The sequence below is a fragment of the Nerophis ophidion genome, linkage group LG01, assembly GCF_033978795.1.
Source record: "Nerophis ophidion isolate RoL-2023_Sa linkage group LG01, RoL_Noph_v1.0, whole genome shotgun sequence".
NCBI lineage: Eukaryota > Metazoa > Chordata > Actinopteri > Syngnathiformes > Syngnathidae > Nerophis > Nerophis ophidion.
The window spans coordinates 88635955-88658467 of NC_084611.1; the positions used below are offsets into that span (position 1 = coordinate 88635955).

Here is a 22513-nt window from a genome sequence, read left to right on the forward strand (position 1 = left end):
TGACTTGAAACGAGAGGAGTTTCTTTTGCAATTCACAAGACAGTAGAAACCACGACAAGACAGCACTCACCGCGGTGTGACAAGGGGTTGTCGATACATGGACTCTGAGGTGGTTGTTTTCCCGGGAAGTGCAAAAACAGGAAATGAGTGGCCAAAAAACAAACAGAACATGACTAAAACAAAACATGATCACATAGACATGACAGCGGTTAGGATTCCTGTTTTTCACCCAGGCGGGCCGGGTTCGAGTCCCGGTATGGGGAACCGGTCTTTACCATGAATTGATTAACAAGTTGAAACTCTTATTTGGGTATTATCATTTCGTGGTCAGTTGTACGGTATCCCGGTGGCTCAGGGGTTAGTGCATTTGACTCACAATACGAAGGTCCTGAGTAGTCCTGGGTTCAATCCCGTGCTCGGGATCTTTCTGTGTGGAGTTTGCATGTTCTCCCCGTGACTGCGTGGGTTCCCTCCGGGTACTCCGGCTTCCTCCCACTTCCAAAGACATGCACCTGGGGATAGGTTGATTGGCAACACTAAATGGTCATAACGTGGCGCCAACGCAGAACTACAAACTTGTACAATGGAGGACATCTTGGCTTTTTTGGGCGTCCTCACATTCCGGAAGTCACCATTCGCTGTCCTCCAATCAACACACTGCACTGTATCTAGCTCCGCCCCTTTGGCTGCCCTACAAATGCACTTGGCTTCCTGACAAGTTATTTTGCTACCCGTCACGACTTGTGAGGACAAAAACCGAGCCAAACTGTACTGCCCTTTGGTGGAAGTGGACATGAAGACTTTTATTTTGAAATGACTGAAGTTTTCCTTTCATTCCAGATCTGAAAGTACAAGTGCCAGATCCCAGTCATGGGGATGTTCTGAAGTGTGTCAGCACCAATTGCAGTACTTTGTCTACTTCTTCATACGTCTGGTATAAGAATGGAGAGGAAATCCAAGATGCAAAGTCCCAAGAGTACACAGTAGAAGAGTATGACTACGTAAACAGTTTCTCCTGTGCTGTGAGAGGACACGAGCAAGCTGTGTCTCCTCCAGAGTGTGAGTGGACTCTTCAGTCTTCTGCTGCACGTCACATGTAACTTTGTGCTGACTCAGCTCAATGCTTCTTCCGTCTTTCAGGTGTGGGGTACAGGTCATGTAACAAGGTGGTTTACCACAAGAGACACATCTGTGCCATCCAAGGATCATCAGTGAACATTACCTGTGAATACATGAGCTGTGAAAATATCCTGACACAATTCTGGTTCCGCACAGATTCTAGTCACCGGTGGAACCCCTTCTTTACTGAAGACCCTCACTATGAAGTTCGTCTTGATTTACCTTCTGAGACTTCTGGAAAAAGCACACTGAGAATTAAAAATGTGAGGCAGAATGATTCTGCTGAGTACCGCTTCAAATTCACCACTCATTCTGAATGGAGTAGTATTTCACCTGGAAGCACCTTGACAGTCGCAGGTATGAACACACCTGACCAAACATGCCCAAATAATACAACTATGTTACAAAACCCAGCCTAAGTTGTTCAACAGTCCAGGTCTGATATTTTAGGCTTCATGTTATGCCACACATTTTCAAGGGGAGACAGGTCTGGACTACAGGCAGGCCAGTCTAGTACCGGCACTCTTTTACTACGAAGCCACGCTGTTGTAACACGTGGCTTGGCAGTGTCTTGCTGAAATAAGCAGGGGCGTCCATGATAGCTTTGCTTGGATGACAACATATGTTGCTCAAAAACCTATATGTACCTTTCAGCATTAATGGTGCCTTCACAGATGTGTAAGTTACCCATGCCTTGGCCACTACTACACCCCGATACCGTCACAGATGCTGGCTTTTGAACTTTGCGCCTAGAACAATCCGGATGGTTCTTTTCCTCTTTGACCCAGAAGACACAACGTCCACAGTTTCCCCCCAAAAATTATAAATGTGGACACATCAGACCCCTGAATACTTTTCCACTTTGCATCAGTCCATTTTAGATGAGCTCGGGCTCAGCGTTTCTGGGTGTTGTTGATAAATGGCTTTCGCTTTGGATAGTAGAGTTATAATTTGCACTTACAGATGTAGCGACCAACTGTATTTACTGACAGTTGTTGTCTGAAGTGTATTTCTGAGCCCATGTGGTGATATCCTTTACATGCTGATATCACTTTTTTAATGCATTACCGCCTGAGGGATTGAAGGTCCGTAATATCATCGTTTACGTGCAGTGATTTCTCCGGATTCTCTAAACCTTTTGATGATATTACGGAGCGTGGATAGTGAAATCCCTAAATTCCTCGCAATAGCTGGTTGAGAAATGCTGTTCTTAAACTGTCGGACAATTTTCTCACGCATTTGTTCACAAAGTGGTGACCCTCGCTCTGTCCTTGTTTGTGAATGACTGAGCATTTCATGGAAGCTGCTTTTACACCCAATCATGGCACCCACCTGTTCCCAATTAGCCCGTTCACCCGTGGGATGTTCCAAATAAGTGTTTGATGAGCATTCCTCAACTTTCTCAGTCTTTTTCGCCACTTGTGCCAGCTTTTTGGAAACATGTTGCAGGCTTCAAATTCCGAATCAGCTAATATTTGCAAAAAATAACAAAGTTTACCGGTTTGAACGTTAAATATCTTGTCTTTGCAGTCTATTCAACTGAACTCCCTGGTTTTGTACAATGAATACATTAGATTAGACAATAAAACATCTATATTACGTACAATACTGTATATTACATTATTTTAGAATTTTCTGCCGAGTCACTAATCTTTTCTAGTGTTTTAATGCGGATGAAGTGTAATTTTATTTAGAAATAAGTCAGCAGCCAATCACAAGAAGGCTGTGGGCTGCAAACTGGACTTTGGACAGTGGTGTTCCAGATGAAGCAGTCATGTGTGTATGTTGTGTGACTTGCATCTCCAATCAATATTAATATGACATCTTTCATGTTTGCTCCTCTGGCCTCCAGCTGTGCAGGTGCAGGTGATGTCAGTCAGAGTTGAAGATTCTCACCTTGTTGCACAAATGTTGTGTCATACAAGCTGCCTTCTAGAAGCTCCTTTGTCTTTTGTGTGGCAGAAGAATGGAGTGAATATAAAGTATGGAACCAAAGTAGAAGTCACCTTGTCACCTGGAGACTACATCACCTGTGCTGCACGACAACATCAACATATCAGCATCTCTCCTCGCCTGTGTGAGTGCTTCTTTCTTCCAGAAAAACATGTTGTGCTACAAAGCACTTCAGTAGGAAAACTACTCAAATCTTTCTTGTTTGTCTTCCAACTGCAAAGTAGTAAACAACACAAACAACACAGTAGTTATTATTCCTGCTTAGGTCGCACTTGTTGCTAGGTAGACTTCGGCAGGAAGGCATTGAGGCAAAATCAAGCAGAAAAACCCCACTTTAAATATTATGAGACATGAACCTTTCATTGGATCACTACTCTGTATTGTCTGTGAAACACTTATTGTACAGAAATAGTCATACTTGACAAACATTCTTTGCATATTTGTTACATGTATTGTTTATCCAAAGGAAGGCTAGTTAGTTAGTTGATTATTTAGTTGGTTAGTCAGATAGTTAATTAGTTAGCCTGTTTTGCCATACAATTTTTCATCAAACCTAGTGGAAGGATGTCACATGATCCAAAGAAGAAATACATACATTGTTTTCTCTCATTTTTTTTTCTTCTAATGAAAAAAATAAAAATAAAAATTGTATATATTTGTACATATATATTAGATAGATTAGATTAGATTAGATCGTACTTTATTTATTCCGTCAGGAGAGTTCCATCAGGAAAATTAAAATTTTCAGCACAATCCCATTCAAGATCAGACAAACATTACAGGGAGACAGAACAGGATTGCTGACGGGTCTGCCGGCTTCCAGCGCCCTTTACAAAAAAGATGACATACAGGTAAACGGGGGGAAGATGGGAGAAAAGAATAGAAGATTAAAATAAAATTTAAAAAATCGGTCTTAGCCTGGGCCCTGGAGTGGGGGTGCAGACTGAGGCCAAGTGAAAAAAACAACAACTCATAGCCATAGTACACATCCCTCTTCCATGTGTGTAAGAGGGAAACATCAAACATCAAAGAACACAGAGGACATTAAAGACATTAAAGCAGCAGATACAACCAGACACTTCTACATACAGCTATGAATAAAAAGTAAAAGAAACATATCCACTGTGGTGGCCTCTGCGGTGTTCCACGCAGTCGTCCGCTGGGGTGGAGGGAGCATGGCCAGAGACAGGAGCAGACCCAACAAAGCAACCAAGACAGCCGACTCCACTCTCCAGTGTCCAGTCCGCATGGATGAGCGAGGATACGTCCAAGGTGACTGAGGTGTCCGACACCTGCTCATCCAGCCAAGACACAGCGAAGCCTCTCCGTCCCAGTAGCTCAGTGCTAGCTCTGCAGTCCTGTCCCCTCATCCGCATCTCCTCCAGTCCCTCCAAACAGACTCTGGTGTAGCAGAGACCCAGCAGCTGGTCTCCATGGCCAAAAGGCTCCCGGGAGGCGGATTCAGAAGTCCACAAAAAAAGCACCACAGAGGTCACGAAAGTGCCACCCCTTGTCACACGGTCCCAAAGGGTCCTGGACCAGAAGGCAAAAAAATATAATAACCCATGAAAACAAGAAGGAAACACAAAAGGATGACACAAGAGCACAGAGCTCCTGCCTACAGCAGCCACTACAGCAGCGCCATCTTGGGAAAAAAAAAAAAATAATGATAAAAGTTGATGTAGATGCCCATATCGGCTGTTCAGATTTACTTTACAAAAGAGAAGTGTAGGATACTTCCCTTGATGCCTTATTTGTATTTGACTTTATGAAATGTATTTATATTATTATTTTGGTGCAGCCGGGCCAAAGCAGGAGGAGATAGAAAGAGAGAAAGAGAAAAAAAAGGAAGACGGAGGGGGAAAATGTGTGGATTAGACAGATAAACATCAACAACAACAATAGAGCAACATCAGCAAATACGACATGTACAAACATGATGGTTAAAAGTGATAGCAAATAAGCAGTTAACGAAAATAAAAAATAATACAGAAATGACAATGAGCATTATTACACTACTGTCTGGCGGGCCGATTTTTGGGTGGTCTGGCGGTCGGGGGTGGATGGGGGTGCCTGGGCAGCCGCCTTGGGTTAGGTGGGGGGGCTGTCCCTCTCGTGGGTTGTTGGGCCTTTGGCCCCGGGTCTCCTTGGGCTTCCTCCTTCCACTGCGGCTGTGCGGGCCCGCCTGGTGCCGGGTTGGGGGGGCTGCTTGCCTCCCTTGTTGGGGCCCCGGCGGTGCTGCCCAACTGCCCTGCGAAAGTCCCGCTCCTGAGTTTTTCTCCGCCCTTATATATTTATTATTTTGATTTTTTTTTTTTTTTTTAGCATATTCTTTGAAGGAGCATAAGTATGGGTAGCATCTGTGAAATTTAATTTGCAGGAACGGAGTGAGTTTAGGGTTGAATTGTCCACCCTCATTCTATTCTCGGTCACTATCTTTCTAACCATGCTCAACACCCTCTCTGATGACTTGCAAGAGTACTTCTTCTTCCTCTTACCCGTCGTCGCCATGACTGTCTCTTCTTCCTTCTTCCGCTTCGTCTCCTTCTTGTTGTGAACTCTCCAAAAGCTGTGGATTTTATAACGTGACTGGGCCGGCACGCTGTTGATATGGAGAAAAAGCGGACGTGACGAAAGGCTGTCCTCACTCAGGTCCGCGCCTCATTGTCCGGCTGGAAATCGGGAGAAATTCGGGAGAGGCACTGAAATTCGGGAGGGTTGGCAAATATGATGTACTGTCAAGTGTAGTGGGCACTGGCGCCACCTACAGGGCTGGAGTGGAAGACGTCATGAGCAGTAAAAGGTGTTGAGGAGTGTTTGGCCTGGGTGGAGGTCTGCTGCTGCTGTACTGACTCATGTTTTTGTCTGTGCTGAAAAGAAGAATGTTTGTTCAATACTTCTTGGTTCTTCCTCCAGATGTCCTGAAAAGACCCTCAGTGTCTCTGAGTCCTATTGGTGACATATTGGAGGGTCGTCCCCTGACACTGACCTGCGACATCGACAACTTCGACTACTCCTCAGCAACAGTTGATTACTGCTGGTACAAGAAGAAGAATGTGTCTTCAGATGATGAAGTCCTCAGGAAAGGCCGACAACTGGTCTTCAAGCCCTTCAAGTCTTCAGACTCAGCAGAGTATTGGTGTACTGTGGAGAACCAGCTGGGGAAGAAGACATCAGAACCCGTCTTCATTGACGTCCAATGTGAGTACAACCCATTTCCAGTATGGATGTTTAGTATGTGAAGAGGATCCTGTTATTTCATGACAGTTTCCATGAATGATCCAGAGTTCCTGCATGAAAGTATGTTGTTCTTCAGATGCTCCAAAGCGTCCGTACGTGTCCGTAGTTCAGTCCAACGAGTTGGCGGCTGGCAGTCTGGTGAATCTGACCTGCAGCAGCGATGCTAACCCGGCCGCTAGCTACACCTGGTACAAGGAGAACATGTCGTCTCCTCTGGCATCAGGTCAGACGCTGACCATCAAAGACATCAGTCCAGGTCAGACGCTGACCATCAAAGACATCAGTCCAGGTCAGATGCTCGCCATCAGGAACGTCACAGAGCAGGGTGGCCATGATTATTACTGTGAGGCCAACAACAGCAGGGGGCGCCACATCATTGGTGTGCACGTGAGCGTGAACGGTAAGACCCCCTCATGTCCAAAACACATCTGTGTCTCCTGAAGACATCTACTGTATGTCCGTGTGTAGGAATGTCCTGTAGAACAATAAACATCATCAGGCTGTTCTGTTCTGCTGTTGTGTTCGTGGGCATCCTGATCATTCTGACTCTGGAATTCAGGTAAAAATGCAGATTAATCCATCATCATTAATCTGATGAAACATTCTAACACAATTAACCCACAATGTTGGTGTGAAATGTTGTTTTGTAAAAACGGATCCTGTTTTGGTTAACATGAACATGATGCCAAAGGTGTTTACTTGTACTTCCTGGACAAGCTCAGCAGGTCTTTTTTTTTTTTATTCCAATCGCAGGACGACGTCTCCCTCGTCCACCGCGGATCCAAATGAGCTCGTTGAGACTGTAGAGGTGACATCTTGTTGGTTCTGGTGTCATGAATCCAGTCTCACTGTCATGGTATGTCCCCTTGTCAGGAGCTGGACCCTGGCGACTATGAGAATATCGATGCAGAAGACTCCCTGTGACGGACATCTTGACCATGAACAACCAAATTGTTTTAAAATATTCAAACAACAAAACCAACACAGTGCATAAACTCACAACAAATGATACACCTGCAAATCAGTGTGACTTCTGTTGTTGCGGTATCCGTAATACGCCGATAGGGAGAAGTCGGGTGTGTATTGACCTCCACCGAACCCCTGAGCCCGACTCACAGAACCCTTAGGGTTCGATCATCGAACCCAGGTTAAGAACCACTGCCTTAGATAGCTCCTGCAGCTCTTTAAAAGATGGCCTGTTAGTGCCCAACAGTTAAGTTAAAGTCCCAATGATTGTCACACACACACTAGGTGTGGTGAAATTTGTCCTCTGCATTTGACCCATCCCTTTGTTCTCCCCTCACCTCCCAGGTGAGGGGAGAACAAAGGGCGCCTGGGAATCATGCACTGTGGACCTCAGAGGTATGTGGGGTAGGATGGGAGTATAAACACATTAACAACTTCTTCTAGCAGGGGCTTTGTCCACACTGGCTGACACCCATAATAGAAAAAAGAAGAGTATTGTAAAAATCTGGACACTTTGTTGAGTAGTGGAATGTCTTGCAACGTTTGTATACAAAGATGATGTTGCGGGTCATTTTGTCCCGAACGCTTTACTGTGGGTAAATAGCCAAAATAAACAAGTCTCTTTGATGTACCTTTTACTTTGATGTACAATTGTTTGTATTTTAATTGCCTCTGAGACCCAGAGCCAGGTGTGTGAAGAGAGGGAACTTTCTCCCACTTGTCCTTGTCACTGTTCTCATGTCATCTCTTTGACAAACTCACCAAAAATGAGCTCCAGAAGGATGACATCTGAGGAGACAAGGACAAGTGTGAGAAAGTTCCCTCTCTTCACACACCTGGCTCTGGGTCTCAGAGACAATCAAAATACAAAGACTCCCTGTGACGGACATCTTGACCATGAACAACCAAGTTGTTTTAAAATATTCATATTTTCAATTCCCGCGCTGGAATGTCCAACAGGAAGAAAGGCAAGAATAGAAATACATCGCTCATGCACGGACAAAGGAACAGACAGAGAGACTAATTAAAAGAAGAATGAATTCAGATCAATAAATATCCCAAATATAAGTTAAAAGGAATGAAAACCATCCATACATCTTCTTCCTCTTATCCAAGGTCAGGTCGCGGGGGCAGCAGCCTATGCAGGGAAGCCCAGACTCCCCGCTCCCCAGCCATTTCATCCAGCTCCTCCCGGGGGATCCCGAGGCGTTCCCAGGCCAGCCGGGAGACACAGTCTTCCCAACGTGTCCTGGGTCTTCCCCGTAGCCTCCTACCGCTTGGACGTACCCGAAACACCTCCGTAGGGAGGCGTTCGGGTGGCATTCCGAACAGATGCCCGAACCACCTCATCTGGCTCCTCTCCATGTGAAGGAGCAGCGGCTTTAGTTTGAGCTCCTCCCGGATGACAGAGCTTCTCACCCTATCTCTAAGGGAGAGACCCGCCACCCGGTAGAAGAAGCTAATTTCGGCCGCTTGTTCCCGTGATCTTGTCCTTTCGGTCATAACCCAAAGCTCATGACCATAGGTAAGGATGGGAACGTAGATTGACCGGTAAATTGAGAGCTTTGTCTTCTGGCTCAGCTCCTTCTTCACCACAACGGATCGATACAGCGTCCGCATTACTGAAGACGCCGCACCGATCCGCCTGTCGATCTCACGATCCACTCGTTCCTCACTCGTGAACAAAACTCCGAGGTACTTAAACTCCTCCACTTGGGGCAAGAGCTCCTCCCCAACCCGGAGATGGAAACTCCACCCTTTTCCGGGCGAGAACCAGGGACTCGGACTTAGAGGTGCTGATTCCCATCCTAGTTGCTTCACACTCGGCTGCGAAACGATCCAGTGAGAGCTGAAGATCTTGGCCAGATGAAGCCATCAGGACCACATCATCTGCAAAAAGCAGAGACCTAATGCTGCAGCCACCAAACCAGATACCCTCCACGCCCTGACCGCGCCTAGAAATTCTGTCCATAAAAGTTTTTAATAGAATCAGTGACAAAGGGAAGCCTTGGCGGAGTCCAGCCCTCACTGAAAATGGGTCCGACTTACTGCCTGCAATGCGGACCAAGCTCTGGCACTGATCGTACAGGGAGCGGACCGCCACAATCAGACAGTCTGTTACCCCATACTCTCTGAGCACTCCCCACAGGACTTCCCGGGGTACACGGTCAAATGCCTTCTCCAAGTCCACAAAGCACATGCAGACTGGTTGGGCAAACTCCCATACACCCTCAAGAACCCTGCCGAGAGTATAGAGCTGGTCCACAGTTCCACGACCAGGACAAAAACCCCACTGTTCCTCTTGAATACGGGGTTTGACTATCCGGCGTAGTCTCCTCTTGAGTACACCGGAATAGACCTTACCGGTAAGGCTGAGGAGTGTGATCCCACGATAGTTAGAACACACCCTCCGGTTCCCCTTCTTAAAGAGAGGAACCACCACCCATGTCTGCCAATCCAGAGGTACCGCCCTCGATGTCCACGCGATGCTGCAGAGTCTTGTCAACCAAGACAGCCCCACAGCATCCAGAGCCTTAAGGAACTCCGGGCGGATCTCATCCTTGCCACCGAGGAGCTCTTTAACTACCTCAGCACCAGAAATAGAAAATACCACCACAGAATTACCCAGGTACTGCTTCCTCATAGGAAGACATGTTGGTAGGATTGAGGAGGTCTTCGAAGTATTCCCTTCACCACCGATCCACAACACCTGCAGTCGAGGTCAGCAGAACACCATCCCCACCATACACGGTGTTGACATAGCACTGCTTCCCTTTCCTGAGGCGACGGATGGTGGTCCAGAATTGCTTCGAAGCCGTCTGGAAATTGTATACCATGGCTTCCCCGAACTCCTCCCATGTCCGAGTTTTTGCCTCCGCGGCCGCTGAAGCCACACACCAATTGGCCTGTCGGTACATGTCTATTGCCTCCGTAGTCCTATCAGCCAAAATAACTCGATAGGACTCTTTCTTCAGCTTGACGGCATACCTCACCGCTGGTGTCCACCAGCAGGTTCTAGAATTTCCGCCACGACAGGCACCAAACACCTTGCGGCCACAGCTCCAATCGGCCGCCTGGACAATAGACGTACGGAACATCGTCCACTCGGACTCAATGTCCAGCACCTCCCTCGTGACATGTTCAAAGTTCTTCCAAAGGTGGGAATTGAAACTCTCTGACAGGAGACTCTGCTAGGCGATCCCAGCAGACCCTCAAAATGTGTTTGGGCCTGCCAGGTCTGTCCGTCATCCTCCCCCACCATCGCAGCCAACTCACCCCCAGGTGGTGATCAGAAGAAAACCAACTGACAAAATAATGTCTCTGCAGACTCTGTTGTGTCGCCTTTCTCGCCTATTTCTCTATCTTCCATAGTTTGTTGTGGGGCTGGCAGAAGAACCGGACACACCTGAAATTGATTAGTCTGCATAATATATTAGCAGAGTGCATTTTGCTAGCAGTCGCTAGGTTCTCTCCTGGCGACTGCATGTGGTCTGCAGGAATCCCCCTGCGCCTGCTGCAACACCTTTTCCGCAGTCAGGTGTGGATTGTGTTTTGTTTTCACGGTGGCAGAGGGGTTAGTGCGTCTGCCTCACAATACGAAGGTCCTGACTAGTTTGGGGTTCAATCCCAGGCTTGGGATCTTTCTGTGTGGCGTTTGCATGTCCTCCCCGTGAATGCGTGGGTTCCCTCTGGGTACTCCGCCACCACAAAGGGAATAAGCGGTAGAAAAAATGGATGGATGGATGGGTGGATCGGTTCGCAGCCGAGTGTGAAGCGACCGGAATGAGAATCAGCACCTCCAAGTCCGAGTCCATGGTTCTCGCCCGGAAAAGGGTGGAGTGCCATCTCCGGGTTGGGGAGGAGACCCTGCCCCAAGTGGAGGAGTTCAAGTACCTAGGAGTCTTGTTCACAAGTGGGGGAAGAGTGGATCGTGAGATCGACAGGCGGATCGGTGCGGCCTCTTCAGTAATGCGGACGTTGTACCGATCCGTTGTGGTGAAGAAGGAGCTGAGCCGGAAGGCAAAGCTCTCAATTTACCGGTCGATCTACGTTCCCATCCTCACCTATGGTCATGAGCTTTGGGTCATGACTGAAAGGATAAGATCACGGGTACAAGCGGCCGAAATGAGTTTCCTCCGCCGTGTGGCGGGGCTCTCCCTTAGAGATAGGGTGAGAAGCTCTGCCATCCGGGAGCGACTCAAAGTAAAGCCGCTGATCCTCCACATTGAGAGGAGCCAGATGAGGTGGTTCGGGCATCTGGTCAGGATGCCACCCGAACGTGTTTAGGGCACGTCCAACCGGTAGGAGGCCACGGGGAAGACCAAGGACACGTTGGGAAGACTATGTCTCCCAGCTGGCCTGGGAACGCCTCGGGATCCCCCGGGAAGAGCTAGACGAAGTGGCTGGGGAGAGGGAAGTCTGGGTATCCCTGCTTAGGCTGTTGCCCCCGCGACCCGACCTCGGATAAGCGGAAGATGATGGATGGATGGATGGGTGTGCCACCCCTTTCGACACCATCGCCTTTAGTTCTTGCTGCCTTTTATACCTGACCTCGCATCAAAGAGGAACTTAACTGTTTTCCGTCTCTGCATTCACCAGAAAACAGTTTAAATAAGCAAATAAATAGGAATAACAAAAATGTATCAATAAATAGAAAACAAATGGCAAAACAATAAAGATGGATTAGAAAATCATAGTTGACCTGTCGGTTCACTGAAAGCTACACCCAAACTCAGCGTTATCTTGGGGAAACAGGGGTCTAGTCTCCATTGATTGCTTCTTTAAAAGGGATGTGTGGCCAGAAAAAGACCTACGGGTGTGGTTAGGTTAGCCGAATCAGACTGATTCTTTTTAGACTTTATTGCTTTAAAAGTAGCCTGAAAGAGTATGAACTCGGATCTAAAACAGGGCATTCATTTGATTGGGCCGGTCTTTTTATCAAGTCGTTAAACGGCCTCGAAGGGGGGAATATGAAGTATCTGTAAATTGTAGTGTGTACATTTCTTTTTATATTGGTCCGTATTTCATCCAACCCAAGTCCCAAAATGTGTTGGGGGATTATTCCAACAAGGAAAGATGCCCTTAGATCAGTGGTTCTTAACCTTGTTGGAAGTACCGAACCCCACCAGTTTCATATGCGCATTCCCCGAACCCCTCTTTACTCAAAAATAAGTAACAAAGACTTAATTTAGAGTTTTTTGGAAACTAGGGAAACATATTCTAAGTGACCAAGACTTAATTTAGAGTTATTTGGTTAGGGTTATAATAAGGCCTTGCCAAATAAGGAAATTATGAAGTACTTAAGCATTTAAGTCTCACCTTAAAACTCATCTGTATACTCTAGCCTTTAAATAGACCTCCTTTTTAGACCAGTTGATCTGCCGCTTCTTTTCTTTCTCCTATGTCCCCCCCTCCCTTGTGGAGGGGGTCCGGTCCGATAACCATGGATGAAGTACTGGCTGTCCAGAGTCGAGACCCAGGATGGACCGCTCGTCGGGACCCAGGATGGACCGCTCGCCTGTATCGGTTGGGGACATCTCTACGCTGCTGATCCGCTTGAGATGGTTTCCTGTGGACGGGACTCTCGCTGCTGTCTTGGAGCCACTATGGATTGAACTTTCACAGTATCATGTTAGACCCGCTCGACATCCATTGCTTTCGGTCCCCTAGAGGGGGGGGGGTTGCCCACATCTGAGGTCCTCTCCAAGGTTTCTCATAGTCATCATTGTCACTGGCGTCCCACTGGATGTGAATTCTCCCTGCCCACTGGGTGTGAGTTTTCCTTGCCCTTTTGTGGGTTCTTCCGAGGATGTCGTAGTCGTAATGATTTGTGCAGTCCTTTGAGACATTTGTGATTTGGGGCTATATAAATAAACATTGATTGATTGATTGATTAATAATGACTAGTTAAGAGCCAACATGTTACTAATTTGCATGTTAATAACCAACTAATTAATGGTGAATATGTTCCCCATGCTAAAGTGCTACCATGTTGTTTTTACTGGTGCACAAAATGGACCGTGCATGAACATCAACTTGTTCAAACAACAAAACCAACACAGTGCATAAACTCACAACAAATGACACACCTGCAAATCAGTCTGACTTCTGCTGTTGCCGTATCCGTAATACGCCGATAGGGAGAAGTTTGTATTTACACGATGAGTCGGGTGTGTGTTGACCTCCACCGAACCCTCGAGCCCGACTCACAGAACCCTTAGGGTTCCATCGAACCCAGGTTAAGAACCACTGCCTTAGATAGCTCCTGCAGCTCTTTAAAAGATGGCTTGTTAGTGCCCAACAGTTAAAGGGGAACATTATCACAATTTCAAAAGGGTTAAAAAAAATAAAAATCAGTTCCCAGTGGCTTGTTGTATTTTTTGAAGTTTTTTTCAAAATGTTACCGGTCTCGGAATATCCCTAAATAAAGCTTTAAAGTACCTTATTTTCGGCTCTCTGCGAAGACACTGGCCATTTCCCTGTGACGTCACACAGTGCTGCCAATGTAAACAAACAATGGGACTACCACAGCAAGATATAGCGACATTAGCTCGGATTCAAACCCGGATTTCAGCGACTTAAGCGATTCAACAGATTATGCATGTATTGAAACAGATGGTTGGAGTATAAATATATTGAAGAAGAAACTGAAGCTATTGAGCGAATAGCTATTGATGCTATTCATAGCCATAGCATGGCCGAATAGCTGCGTTAGCATCGCCGGTAAAATGTGCGGACCAAACGATCAGGACTTTCGCATCTTTTGACACTGGAGCAACTTAAATCCGTCGATTGGTAAGTGTTTGTTTCGCATTACATGTGGTTGGAAGGAAACGTAATATAGTTGCAAATGCATCTACAGGTTATCCATACATCTCTGTTCCATGTCTGCTTTAGCACCGCCGGTAAATAGCATGTTAGCATCGATTAGCATTGCATGTTAGCATCGATTAGCTGGCAGTCAAAATCAACAAAACTCACCTTTTTGATTTTGTTGACTATCGTTGCAAATGCATCTGCAGGTTGTCCATACATCTCTGTGCCATGTCTGTCTTAGCATCGCCGGTAAAATGTGGAGAAACTCCGGCACATTCAATGGGGGTCTGGCGGCAGACACTTTGGCATCTTGGGGCCAGTGGTGCAACTTGAATCCCTCCCTGTTAGTGTTGTTACACCCTCCGACAACACACCTTCGAGGCATGATGTCTCCAAGGTTCCAAAAAATAGTCCAAAAAACGGAAAATAACAGAGCTGAGACCCGGTGTTTGTAATGTGTTGAAAATGAAAATGGTGGGTGTGTTACCTCGGCGACGTCACATTCTGACGTCATCGCCTCCAGCGAGATAAACAGAAAGGCGTTTAATTCGCCAAAATTCACCCATTTAGAGTTCGGAAACCGGTTTAAAAAATACATGGTAGGATGGGAGTATAAACACATTAACAACTTCTTCTAGCAGGGGCTTTGTCCACACTGGCTGAGACCAATAAATAGAACAAAGAAGAGTATTGTAAAGTATTTAACCCTTCTATATGTTGAGGGTCAATTTGACCCATTTCAGTTTTTGTGTTGATCAAAGTACTGGTTATCCTTTCTTTTTCTTGCTGAAATTTGCTGACTTTTCCTCATCTAGGGTCATGAATCATCAATCAATCAATCAATGTTTATTTATATAGCCCCAAATCACAAATGTCTCAAAGGGCTGCACAAATCATTACGACTACGACATCCTCGGAAGAACCCACAAAAGGGCAAGGAAAACTCACACCCAGTGGGCAGGGAGAATTCACATCCAGTGGGACGCCAGTGACAATGCTGACTATGAGAAACCTTGGAGAGGACCTCAGATGTGGGCAACCCCCCCCCCCCCCCCTTCTAGGGGACCGAAAGCAATGGCTGTCGAGCGGGTCTAACATGATACTGTGAAAGTTCAATCCATAGTGGCTCCAACACAGCCGCGAGAGTTCAGTTCAAGCGGATCCAAGACAGCAGCGAGAGTCCCATCTCAAGCGGAGGCGGATCAGCAGCGTAGAGATGTCCCCAACCGATACACAGGCGAGCGGTCCATCCTGGGTCCCGACGAGCGGTCCATCCTGGGTCTCGACTCTGGACAGCCAGTACTTCATCCATGGTCATCGGACCGGACCCCCTCCACAAGGGAGGGGAGACATAGGAGAAAGAAAAGAAGCGGCAGATCAACTGGTCTAAAAAGGAGGTCTATTTAAAGGCTAGAGTATACAGATGAGTTTTAAGGTGAGACTTAAATGCTTCTACTGAGGTGGCATCTCGAACTGTTACCGGGAGGGCATTCCAGAGTATCCTCCAAGTTTGTTGCAGAACCTGTAAGGTGGGGCTCGCTTGATCAAATAAAGCTTTTGTTCAACAATTCCTCACCGGCGTCATCTTTGATCCATGCACACCACCCAGTCGTCCTCAGGGCCGGACGAGGACGACAAGACCAGCAATGGCTTCCAGGCCGCGAAGATATTAAAAGGCCTGCCTGATGCATTGGAACCGTTCTCTGTTGACGTGACACAGAGTAGCGACAAGCTAACATTTGTAGAGTTTAAAACAAAGCTGAGGAGCCGTGAGATTACGGAAGAGTTTGGAGAAGACAGCCAAGTGAAAGTCGAAGGACGAGACGATCGGAAGGAGAAACTCACCTGTAGAGTGCACGTCAAGCGGTGGCTGAGGACCACATGTTCACATTCAAAGTGGAGCGAGTGGACGACGCCATGCTCAGAAGTGTGAAGTTGGAAGGCCTCAACGAAGCACATCATCACAAACCTTGCACTTTTTGTAACCTTTGACTCCAGTTTTAAGGCCTACTGAAAGCCACTACTACTGATATATAAACATCCTGTTGTGGGACATGCGCATTCTGCGAGTCCAACCTGAGGACCCGCTTGACAGCGCATTCCAGACACGCCCCTGCACTCATCAAGCGGACCGCGCCCACTCTTTGCCGCAGCCGGCCGCATTACACACCTGTGACTGATGACGAGGAGCTGCTTGAGAGACCAGTGGACCCAGGGATCCTTGCGGGAACTTAGTTCTCTGAAGTACAGTAAGCGATCATCCTGCATTATGCAAATCCTGTTCTCCTTGTGTTCAGTCTCTCCGTGGTTCTCAGTGTCTTTTCCCGTGTCCCCGCAGAACTCTCCGTCACCTGCAAAGTGAGCTGTGCATCTCACTCTTCCCTGGATCTCCTTCGTCCTCGGATTGCTTCTTCCTTCGTCCCTCGACTCCTCGCTTCCTTGCACGGACTACCCTGCCGGTCTTGCCCTTATTGGACTGCATCGCGTCTCTCAACACGCACCTCCAACACTTTGGTAAGACACTCCAGTTAACTTACACACATAGTCTCACACCACATACACTTTTGAATCTATAGTTCACATTCCATTCCCTTAGTTCGTTTTCTATTGTTTGATTATTATAGATATGTGATTTAACATTTATATATATATATATATATATTAAATCTCTGTACACTACTGCCACCTGGTGTCCGTTTGCCGTCACGTCCTTAGTAAACCACAACACATCCCAAGCGGAGGCGGATCAGCAGCGCAGAGATGTCCCCAGCCGACACACAGGCGAGCAGTACATGGCCACCGGATCGGACCGGACCCCCTTCCACAAGGGAGAGTTGGACATATGAGAAAAAGAAAAGAAACGGCAGATCAACTGGTCTAAAAAGGGAGTCTATTTAAAGGCTAGAGTATACGAATTAGTTTTAAGGTGAGACTTAAATGCTTCTACTGTTACCGGGAGGGCATTCCACAGTACTGGAGCCCGAACGGAAAACGCTCTATAGCCCCGTTGAGAGTACGCAGGCCTTCCAGTGGTCTGGTCAGGCTACCTTCCAGTGGTCTGGTCAGGCTACCTTCTGTATCAGTGTTGTTGGGTATGAACGTGCAACACTGATCACCAAATATCACGCACACGCCTCCTTTTTCCATACGGTTTTGAAAGTCCATAGGGGAGGTGGCGGCGAGTTGCTCAGCGACGGTTTCAAATCCGGCCTGTGTCCGATTCCCTGATCTCCGTACGTTGTAGTGGACGTAGTTTGTTCTGTCAACATTCTTGTTAAGTACACCACCAAGAGACGGATGCAACTGGATCTATCAATTTGTACTCGTCAGGTACACCTATTGCATCGATATAAGTTGGATCCCCAACACTTTGCCAGTTTACATCACGTCTAGTTATTTTCCAATGTTCGGGTATTAAACGGTTCAGGCGTGTTAATAATTCTCGTGCTGTTATGGGGGATTTTGAGGTGGGCATGAGGAGTGAGATCAGAGCACAATGTCCTGTTACATTTTTCGGTAGTCGGTCATAGATTCTTTCCTCACCGCACCACCACCACACACCACCTCGTGATACCGGTGCAAATATTGAAGCAGTTGTCCGATGATAAGTTTCCTAACTGTTGTCCATAGCCTAGCATGTTAATGCATGTGTAATTAGCTTTTGTCGCATGTTTATCCAATATTGGTTACTGCTTTTGTTTCTTTGGTTACAGGGTAGATTTTGTCCTATGCAGTGCAATTCCCTTCAGGAGTTGTTTTGCTGATTATTTCAATTAAACATTTTTGACTCACAGTCTACATGTGCTTCGTGGACTTGGAGAAGGCATTCGACCGTGTCCCTCGGGAAGTCCTGTGGGGAGTGCTCAGAGAGTATGGGGTACCGGACTGTCTTATTGTGGCGGTCCGATCCCAGAGCTTGGTCCGCATTGCCGGCAGTAAGTCGAACACATTTCCAGTGAGGGTTGGACTCCGCCAAGGCTGTCCTTTGTCACCGATTCTGTTCATAACTTTTATGGACAGAATTTCTAGGCGCAGTCAAGGCGTTGAGGGGTTCCGGTTTGGTGACCGCAGGATTAGGTCTCTGCTTTTTGCAGATGATGTGGTCCTGATGGCTTCATCTGACCGGGATCTTCAGCTCTCACTGGATCGGTTCGCAGCCGAGTGTGAAGCGACCGGAATGAGAATCAGCACCTCCAAGTCCGAGTCCATGGTTCTTGCCCGGAAAAGGGTGGAATGCCATCTCCGGGTTGGGGAGGAGACCCTGCCCCGAGTGGAGGAGTTCAAGTACCTAGGAGTCTTGTTCACGAGTGGGGGAAGAGTGGATCGTGAGATCGACAGGCGGATCGGTGCGGCATCTTCAGTAATGCGGACGTTGTACCGATCCGTTGTGGTGAATAAGGAGCTGAGCCGAAAGGCAAAGCTCTCAATTTACCGGTCGATCTACGTTCCCATCCTCACCTATGGTCATGAGCTTTGGGTCATGACCGAAAGGATAAGATCACGGGTACAAGCGGCCCAAATGAGTTTCCTCCGCCGTGTGGCGGGTCTCTCCCTTAGAGATAGGGTGAGAAGCTCTGCCATCCGGGAGGAACTCAAAGTAAAGCCGCTGCTCCTCCACATCGAGAGGAGCCAGATGAGGTGGTTCGGGCATCTGGTCAGGATGCCACCCGAACGCCTCCCTAGGGAGGTGTTTAGGGCACGTCCAACCGGTAGGAGGCCACGGGGAAGACCAAGGACACGTTGGGAAGACTATGTCTCCCGGCTGGCCTGGGAACGCCTCGGGATCCCCCAGGAAGAGCTAGACGAAGTGGCTGGGGAGAGGGAAGTCTGGGTTTCCCTGCTTAGGCTGTTGCCCCCGCGACCCGACCTCGGATAAGCGGAAGAAGATGGATGGATGGATGGATGGACTCATAGCTGCCGGGATTATCTTGAGTAATGGTCTGGGGCTTAGGCATACAACTCAAGCAGTTTTAGCAGTCTTTTCCGCTGATCAAAGCTCGCAATCTATAAGATTGCCAGCCGTCTCATATCAGTGTTGTGTCCGGACCGGCCTGCTGATGGCCAAGGCCGAACACCGCCGTGACGCAGACAGAGCAGAGACAAGGCGATATCACCAGCGTCAACACATTTGCATTTTTGTACGATTATTTATTGTGTCTAACTGGAGTTGTCGAGATTACCACCTTCCTTCAGTGACGTACGGTTGGTAGAGCGGCCGTGCCAGCAACTTGAGGGTTGCAGGTTCGATTCCCGCTTCCCCCATCCTAGTCACTGCCGTTGTGTCCTTGGGCAAGACACTTTACCCACCTGCTCCCAGTGCCACCCACACTGGTTTAAATGTAACTTAGGTATTGGGTTTCACTATGTAAAGCGCTTGGAGTCACTAGAGAAAAGCGCTATATAAATATAATTCACTTCACATGGAACAGGGACCTCCCAAATAAATAGAAGAAGCGAGCGGGCTTGACTTTTAGAGCGTAGTTTGGATCTGTAACTAGAGTACAGACCAAAACACGTCATTGAGCCAAATTGAACTCTGTCTCTGCATGATCCTTGCTTCTTGTCTGTTTAATAAATGTTATTAGTGTTCAAACCTGACAAAAAATACAAAAATGAAGGAATTTGAGTATTGAGTTAAACGGAAGACCGTCTACGTAGACTTCCTGGAGCCGCATACTAAAGGACACACCAAAGAACTTGAGAAGAGCTGTAAATACATAAACTTGCACCATGGACACATGAAAGGCAACATTTTATTAAAGGAGAAATTTGGTAACAAGCAAAATATATCTTCTTGGTACATTGCCAAAACATTATTATACGCCGACAATAAAAAGGGAGGATGTGAAATTAATACAAAACTACAGTTTATTTCTCAGAAGCTGTTCTAATGCAATTGAGGACGTACGGTGTCTTCGTGACTCGGATTTACCTTCCAATATATTTGTTCATATTGCAAAACTATTTTCCCCAATGGGAATACTAGAAATCATCTGCAAGAATGTTGGTTGTCACATTCTAACGTCATATAAGTGTAAAAAGAAGAGAAATGGTGTTCATGGTTTTAACATTTCGAATAACGCAATTATTCTCTTGCTGATGCTGATCCGTCTTTTGCAAAACCAAAAAACAAAAAACCCCCTCAAATTGCTAAAAGGTATTCATCATAGCTGTTGTCTCCTTTGCCGAATAAAAACATTAATGACAAATAAACAGGAAGTAATGAGGATAACATGTAAAATTAGTATTATATATATATATATATATATATGTATGTATATGTGTGTATATATGTATATATATGTTTTCCCTTGGCCTCAGTCTGCACCCCCTCTCCAGGGCCCAGGCTAAGATCGATTTTTTTATTTTATTTTTATCTTCTATTTTTTTTCTCCCATTCCCCCACCCCCCTTGTTTACCTGTATCTCATCTTTTCTGTAAGGGGCGCTGGAAGCCGGCAGACCCGTCAGCCATCCTGTTCTGTCCCCCTGTAATGTTTGTCTGATCTTGAATGGGATTGTGCTGAAAATTGTCATTTTCCTGACGGAATAAATAAAGTACTATCTCATCTGTATGTATATGAAGAGTTCATATGCAAAAGCAGATAAATCCATTTTGACCGATTCTGTATATTAATGATTTTTCTGCCTGCTGGTGTTGTCGGTACATGTACAAGCGTGCAGTGGTTTATTGAATATCAACATAAGCAAGTCATGTAAGCCTCAACTTTTAAGAAATGCTGATGTAATGAATGGCTTTCAAGTAAGAATGTTTGACTTTTGACAAGAACAAGAAAGTTTGATCGTATTACGCCTGTACTGGCTCACCTGCACTGGCTTCCTGTGCACTTAAGATGTGACTTTAAGGTTTTACTACTTACGTATAAAATACTACACGGTCTAGCTCCAGCCTATCTTGCCGATTGTATTGTACCATATGTCCCGGCAAGAAATCTGCGTTCAAAAGACTCCGGCTTATTAGTGATTCTTAGAGCCCAAAAAAAGTCTGCGGGCTATAGAGCGTTTTCCGTTCGGGCTCCAGTACTCTGGAATGCCCTCCCGGTAACAGTTCGAGAAGCCACCTCAGTAGAGGCATTTAAGTCTCACCTTAAAACTCATCTGTATACTCTAGCCTTTAAATAGACCTCCTTTTTAGACTAGTTGATCTGCCGCTTCTTTTCTTTCTCCTATGTCCCCCCCTCCCTTGTGGAGGGGTTCCGGTCCGATAACCATGGATGAAGTACTGGCTGTCCAGAGTCGAGACCCAGGATGGACCGCTCGCCTGTATCGATTGGGGACATCTCTACGCTGCTGACCCGCCTCCGCTTGAGATGGTCTCCTGTGGACGGGACTTTCGCTGCTGTCTTGGATCCGCTTTGAACTGAACTTTCGCGGCTGTGTTGGAGCCACTATGGATTGAACTTTCACAGTATCATGTTAGACCCGCTCGACATCCATTGCTTTCGGTCCCCTAGAGAGGGGGAGTTGCCCACATCTGAGGTCCTCTCCAAGGTTTCTCATAGTCAGCATTGTCACTGGCGTCCCACTGGATGTGAATTCTCCCTGCCCACTGGGTTTTACGTCAAAAGCAGATATATCCAAATTATGATATGTCGCAAAAAAAAAAATCGTTTTCTTTGCGGTCGTTATTTCGCATAACATTCAAGATAAAGATAGAGAGAAAAACAGAACGTGAAATTTATCGAAAGCCACATTTCAACGTAACAACTGTTCACATTTCTTTACTTCATTATTGAACAGTTTCGATCCCTGCGAACATTGTTTTTTTCGTACTTGCTAACCGGACATGCTTTTTTAGGAACTGTGACCTCACATATTTACCTCGTGCTTTTCAGCACAAAATGAAAAAACAACAAAAAAAAACAGTGTTGCAATGAAGACGATGTTTTATTAATAAAACAAGCACAAATGCTCAACCTGGTTTGCCTATCAAAAACACTCCTGCGCAGATAACAGCTCACTCGTCATCGCTATCGACATTAGCTCCATGCTCGACAACATCGTTTAACGCAGCGGTGTAAAACTCACGGACACGCGTGCTAGCGCCAACATCAAATAATAACTTCAACACGTCAGTTTTTTTCGCTGTGTTCACAGGAGAAGCTTCCAGGTTATTCATGCGTGGATAACAACACTGAGTGAGTCCGTGATCCCGTACTGCAGCGCTGGTTGGGCGAACGGATATATCGGCGTTTGTGGTAGATGATCCATGGCGCTTATCGGCCGTTGCAATAAATCGCTGAACTAAATGACGTTAAAAGCGGCATTTGTCCGCATTTGCAAACAAATCGATTATGGTATACCACAATAGAGGTGGCGGACTATATATTACCGAGGCTGGGCTAAACTTGATCAAAATGGCGTTTATCGTTTTTTGCATATGAACTCTTCATATATAC

At 46.6% G+C, this 22513-nt stretch overlaps 1 protein-coding gene across 2 annotated transcripts; it reads left to right on the top strand.

Annotated features, from left to right (window-relative positions):
• Positions 1-382: 382 nt before the first annotated feature.
• On the top strand, positions 383-7905 carry LOC133561505 (B-cell receptor CD22-like). 2 transcript variants are annotated; one of them, XM_061914824.1, is made up of 9 exons: positions 383-1059; positions 1141-1476; positions 2972-3196; positions 5989-6273; positions 6389-6535; positions 6569-6712; positions 6781-6871; positions 7066-7120; positions 7186-7905. In XM_061914824.1, the coding sequence occupies exons 2-9, from the start codon at positions 1233-1235 to the stop codon at positions 7234-7236; spliced, it is 1242 nt and encodes a 413-aa protein (XP_061770808.1). In that variant the 5' UTR covers positions 383-1059; positions 1141-1232; the 3' UTR covers positions 7237-7905. The 2 variants fall into 2 exon arrangements, with proteins under 2 accessions (XP_061770808.1, XP_061770799.1); XM_061914815.1 differs by having other exon boundaries at positions 6389-6712.
• Positions 7906-22513: the final 14608 nt, after the last annotated feature.

Coding starts and splice junctions, on each gene's coding strand:
- LOC133561505 (XM_061914815.1), top strand. CDS start 1,233: ATGAGCTGTGAAAATATCCTGACACAATTCTGGTTCCGCACAGATTCT. Junction 6,274..6,388: donor CGTCTTCATTGACGTCCAAT/GTGAGTACAACC, acceptor GTTGTTCTTCAG/ATGCTCCAAAGCGTCCGTAC. Junction 6,713..6,780: donor TGTGCACGTGAGCGTGAACG/GTAAGACCCCCT, acceptor GTCCGTGTGTAG/GAATGTCCTGTAGAACAATA.